The sequence below is a fragment of the Pundamilia nyererei genome, unplaced genomic scaffold, assembly GCF_000239375.1.
Source record: "Pundamilia nyererei isolate P.nyererei 1_Seehausen unplaced genomic scaffold, PunNye1.0 scaffold00057, whole genome shotgun sequence".
NCBI classification, from domain to species: Eukaryota; Metazoa; Chordata; class Actinopteri; order Cichliformes; family Cichlidae; genus Pundamilia; species Pundamilia nyererei.
Genome location: NW_005187458.1, coordinates 1,678,088 through 1,684,087, shown reverse-complemented (window position 1 = coordinate 1,684,087; position 6,000 = coordinate 1,678,088). Strand labels below are relative to the sequence as shown.

Below are 6,000 nucleotides of genomic sequence, written 5' to 3'. Positions count from 1 at the left end.
ATCTTGGGCTCCAACGAATTGCAGGGCAGCTGTGTGTTCTCTTAAAAGGCACCCCTGCTTATCCAGTGCTGTTCCGACCAGGTCTGCTGACAGGTGGATAGATTATATAGTCATGTTTTAGCAAACAACATGTGTAGGACTCAAGTGCCAGACACAGGCAGGACAGAGAGCAGTGGAGTGCAGCTTGAGATTCTTCATTCACTTCGAGAACTTGAACATGAATTAACTTAGGTGATCTCTACTCACTTTAAAGAAAAGTAAAAATAGAAACTAATTTTACTTAAACACAAGGCTGAGCTCAACTGAATCCAATTAAAATGGAGAGAGACACACATGAGGAGCGGAGGATGGTAACGAGAGACCAGGAGAGATCTGTGAGAGGAGATTACAAGTTAGACTGGGCAGAGAATCCAGGAGATGAGTTAGGTAATATTATCCAGAGGATTATCAAGAGAACACCTTTACTTGAGATCCAAGCTAGTGGGGAAGGGGGAGGATGCCAGAAAACCTTGAATCCATGAGGCGGCTGGTGGTGGGTGGACGGGCAGGTGAGCATGGGCATGCACTGAAGAGCAGCGACAATATTCACTTGGCCTGGATCTTCTGACCCTCCAGAGCAAGCCTTGCCATCGCTTGAGCCATTCACAGGTGAGCTAGGGCACATGTCCACAATGTATGCATGTTTTTAAGCAGTGACAGAAAACAAATGCCACTGACTTTGGACATACATCAGATTTTTATGGTTAATAGTTTTTTAGAGCATCATGTTCAAACACTGTCTCAGATATCAATGCAGCATTTTATGACCGAACCAATGAAAGAGTGAGCTGTGAGTAGGAGAACGCTGTGAAGCAGAAGCTCCGCCCTCTGGGAGTCATTCCGAATAACAGTTAGTAGTTGAGCCCCGGTAACCAAACCGAACGCTCCTCCTGCTGGTTCGTCTAAATTTTCGCTTCTTTGTTCTTTTTGTGTCTGGTCCAAACCGTTCGACACGGCTCACTGTGGAGAGAGCGAAAGAAGAGCGCTTACCTCGAAAAGTTTTCTTTGACGAGAAAGAGCGGGTCCAGTTCTACTGCGGATTGACGGCGAGGTCTTTAACTTAAAGCAGCTCCAAACAAACCTAGAAAACTAGTGAGGTCTTTGCAAAGGGAAAAGTGGATGAGCAGCTCCTCTGTCATATTTCAAAGTTTGTTAGACAGCAGCAGACTGTAAAAGTATTCAGCATTACATAAAAGACGCAAAAAAGGCATGAATCCTTAATGAGAACTCCGGGGAGTGAGCAGACTCTCCAGACTTGTGCACTGCGCAATAAAGTGGGACTGAGTTCCAGGCAGAAAGCTGGAGAGCAAGACGTATATGGACTGATTGGCTGTGTGGACGCTGCCCTGGTGTGATGCTCATTTGGTTCTGTTTGAGTGAAAATGAAACTTTGGGACAGTTTGTCCCATTGGACCCGAATTTGGGACAGTTTAACGGCTTTTGCGGTCAAGCTTTAGCCGTGGACATTTTTTTTCTTCCTCAAACAAGAGGCAGTTGATGTCGTCGCATATCAGTATGAAATGGATTATTATCAGTTTGTTTTCTTGGAAATAAATTCAGTTATAGCTTTGAGAGCGGGAATATGCAGCCAGTGAATATTGAGTATTGATCTTACGTGGATATAAAGTGCACAAATTCTCTTTGCTTTTCCTTGAAAACCCTGGTTCGGGGAATTCTCTCTGCGGGTCACAGTGCGCTCAGAGCTCAAAGAAGAGACGCGGATGTTCGCTTGGGCGCAGCGTGCAGCGCCGCTGCACATGGAGCGCTCGGGGCGGCCGCCGCTGATGTTGCTCGGTCTGCTACTCCAAATCTGTTCCGCCGTTACCACTGATCGCATGAACTCCGACCGGTACGCGGTCTACTGGAACAGCTCCAACCCTAGGTAAGACCCAGACTGGGCTTTTACACAGAGTGGGTATTGAGTAGAACACGAGAAGTGCCAGAAATCATCATTAAAGGAGGGAAAATAAATGGGACTCAATATTATAATGATCCTTTGCGCAGTCGGTGGACATAGTTTGTAAAAAACAAACAAAACAAAACGCTTATTTATACCAAATGTTAGCTTTGTTAATGAAAGCGAGTAGCAGCAGCATAGCAGGGCTGCATGTTGAACTGTCCGAGGTCACACAGCCAGAAAGTGAGTCCATTACCCGCATCTGAAAACTTTCTGGGGCTGTAACAGAAACGTTTGTCAAAAGGGAGCAAAAACGGTTAGAATCGTAAAATTTGTCTCAAACAAATGACACTGTTCAGTAGATCAAGATTTTTAATAAATAAACCGCAGGTGCGCTTTCAACATCCATACTACCGTCATCCAACATCCATTCTCCTAGTCTTCTGACAGAGAGCACAATGCCAAATGAGCTACATAAAATATATATCAAATAATTCGTGTATGCCGAGAGTGAAGGCTGAGCTGATAAACTAAAGGAATTTTGTAGAATGTGCACTTGTAATTTCTAACGACTGTCCATGGAGCTTAATATAAATTTTGTTGCCGCAATGTCAGCAACATCAAAGAAAAAAACGTAAAAAAATAAAATAAAATGCCAGTGAAAGCTATTCTCGGTTCAAGGGGTCTCTAAATTTCCTTGTTTTGGTTTTTTCAATATTTAGTTTACAGAGGAATCAAACCATCCATTTGACTCTGCAATAACAAGATGTGTTCTGTGTTCTGCTGAGTAATCAGCAGCTGTTTTGTTAGATGTGATCTTTTCTTCTGCAGGATTATACAGACCTCCTTAGTTCTCTTTCGCTTTTCAGCAGTTGGTTGGACAAAATATCTGAACATATGAAATGCTTTAAACATTTTCTGACATTTATTAACAACATGATTCATGATAATTGTTGTCAGTATAACTTTTTTTTTTCAATCAGTCATTCCTCAATGAAAAACAAGACAAGAGAAACAAGAGAATCCACTGCAGCTTTGCGGTTGACAAGTTAAAGTTGACACCTTGTAATCCAAATATTGGATTACAGTAAACACGATAATCAAAAAACTGAAATTTTGGTCACAATTTTGTTTTAAAGATGTGAGTAATGATAGGGGTATTATAAAAGTCTGCCTGTGTCAAAAACAATTTTGATCTAAACACAAGTCTAAATAATCACAGTTTCTATTTTCATCTCCTTTGATGTTTTTACTTTCACACACGAAATTACATGTGAACTCAAATCTTAATGTGCTTTTCACTGATGGTTGTACAAAAATTACATTTGGGGAAAGTAAATTTGTTATATAATTTAAAGTTTTGAAAAAAATATATGGACTGAATAACTTAAAATGAAAGTTGCAGACAATGAAATGTCTTTCTCTGAGAAAGGTCACATAACCTTAATGTTAGAAATAACTGCAGTTACCACAAAATACAGACAAAGAAAAGAAACAGACATCCTAAATGAGTGTTAAATGTCCAGAGTGGTAAAACTGACTCTGATTTGACTAACTGTGGAATAATTTCTCAAGTTGTTTTTCAGTAACATTTTCAAGACTTAGGTGTATTATGTGCCTGGCAGCAGAGCATTGATGACTGTCCATTCTGTCTTCTGATTGGCTAAATGGTATCTGAACAAAGCAATAGCAACGTGCAGTGTTCGCAAATCATTGTAATATTTTAGGGATTTATTTTCATTTTGAGGTGTAAGAGAAAGAAAAATGTTCAGATTTTACTTTTGTAAATTAAAAAATGAAGAGTTTAAGAGATGCTGAACAGAAATGTTATTGAAGAGGAAACATGTCTCACATTTCAGTTCTCAAAGAGAGCCTGTAGCAGGAAAAGCTCTTAGATTCCAGCCTCATAACATGTTTCCATATGCACATGCTGTTTGCATCTGGAGGACCATATCTCAGGTTTCCAAGTGCATGATCTGCGCTTTAGTGTCCTTATAATATTCCTCTAATAATTGAGGAGTAATATTCCAGTTTGGCCAGTTTATTATAATTTATGCTTTCACTTGAATACCAAAATATTTTAAGTGATTCCTTTAATTTGAAAGGTCTCAAAGCGTACAGTTCTGGGAATTTAACTTTGATCTAAATATCACTTAAACAGTTGAGGTGTAACAGTAAACATGACATCTAGGAGACAAGGTTGGCCAATGACAATATGGCGTGTTCACACTGCAGAGAAAGATTTCAGTGACGATGGAAAATTACAGAACAAAACGCCTTCACTCCTTTCTTTGTAGAAGGGACTTTATTACATGTACAAATATGTGCACTTTTCCCACATGTTCCAGATGTGATTAAAATTTTGCCAGAGTTGATATTCTGGCATGTTTTGGGGACTCGCAGCTTTGCTGAGCCAAGAATGACATCAAGGCTTTTGTTCAGTTTTTTTTGAAAAGACATCCCCAAAAGTTCCACATCTTGGGGGCAAGAATCTGAAAATGTTTGAGAAATTTCCACAATTTTATAGGAAAAAATAAGAAAATATTCCTCAGCATTTCCTCTCTTGGCTCTTTTGGTTATTGATAACGAAGTGTTTTCATCTCCAAATATCATTCGTTATCAAACTTTTAGTTTTTTAGAAGATTAAATCATATTTTCTGTCCTTCCAGAAAATCTGACATTCATTTGCTAAGGTAATCAGAGGAACATGTGTGCTAACATTTGTACTAGTAATTTATTAACAGTTCACGTTATTAATCTCCGTTTTGGTTTTTCTTTCAATTAATTTTTTGTAAATTAAACATCAAAACAATAAATGTCCAGTGCAACCTTGTTGATGTCTTTTCATCCATTCACAATTCCCAAATCAGAAATATTCAGTTTACAATTACATGACACAAAGACAGGAGAACAAAGAAAAACAGGAAATTGTGTCATCTGAGAGGCTGGAATACTGCAATATTCAGTCTTTACTGGCTAAAAACTGATCGAAATAATCAAATGCTTTTTTGTCAACTGATAAGTAAAATTTTTTCATCAAATAACACTTGCCGAACGTCCCGTGGTGTAATTAGTATGCAACACAAACGCTAAAACAAAAGTGGACGTCGAGGCGACGACATACCTGCTGCTCAGTCTGTGACTTTTTGTCAGACTTGGGGACAACTGTGGGCTTTTTGTAGCCATTTCCCTCAATGCCGGGTTTCAAAAATGTCCTTTCACTTCAGCTCTCATGACTCATCGAGTGACGCTACTGATTAGTCAGTTGGTGGCATGCAGTCTGACGACGTCACATTTATTATCTACCTTAAGACCTGGATGACCTCAAATTCCCTGCTTCTAAAATCAGAAAAAACTGAGAATATTGTACTTGGGCCTTAAACATGGTATCTAACTAGGTATCTAACTAGATACTGACTTTAAGTGAGATTACTTTGGCCTCCAGTAACACTGAGGAATCTCGAGTCATTTCATGTATTATCATGAAGATATGTCCTCTAGCTGACCAAGCGACTATTTTTTTTAACCACTCACAACCAGCCAAGGGAATGTTCATTTTTCTTTGGCAAGCAACAGTTGCCAGGCAGTCGCCAATTGGCCTCTATGCCTGTGTGACAGAGGCCTAAGTTCAGAATCAGAAATGGAGCATGTGGAGTGAATGGGCGACCAACTCTGACAGGGGGGGCTCAGATCAAACACAAAAAAACAAAAAAAAACAAAAAAAAACCCCCACATATGTGACCTTCTTGAATAAACCTGTACACTGTGCAACCTTTACAGGCTACATAACAAATTTAAGAATAAAGAACCTGCTTTAAATGGCATCATGATACAGTTTGCATAATTACAACCATACACTCACAATGGAATTAGTAAGTGAGGGAAGCTATGAAGAGAAGTGGAAAGACAGCTGGTCCAGATGACATACCTGTGATGTGAAGAGCTCTAGGAAAGAGGGCAGTTGGCTTTTTAACTAGATTAAGACAGTCCAGGAGATTGAGAGGATCCCTGACGAATGTATTGCTATAGAGTTTGAGAACAAGGATGATGTGAAGAGCTATAGT

The 6,000-nt window shown here is 39.5% G+C and overlaps 1 protein-coding gene across 2 annotated transcripts in view; it reads left to right on the top strand.

Annotated features, from left to right (window-relative positions):
• The first annotated feature begins 303 nt into the window (after positions 1-303).
• LOC102193855 (ephrin-A2-like) overlaps positions 304-6,000 on the top strand; it is a 57,053-nt gene continuing 51,356 nt past the window's right edge. Inside the window, exons 1-2 of one of the 2 annotated variants that reach the window (XM_005734223.1) lie at positions 304-648; positions 1,732-1,921. In XM_005734223.1, coding sequence (XP_005734280.1) covers positions 1,761-1,921 — 161 coding nt within the window. In that variant the 5' untranslated portion in view covers positions 304-648; positions 1,732-1,760. Of the gene's footprint in view, positions 649-883; positions 1,922-6,000 lie in introns of those variants that run through there. The other variant, XM_013911152.1, reaches the window with a different exon arrangement.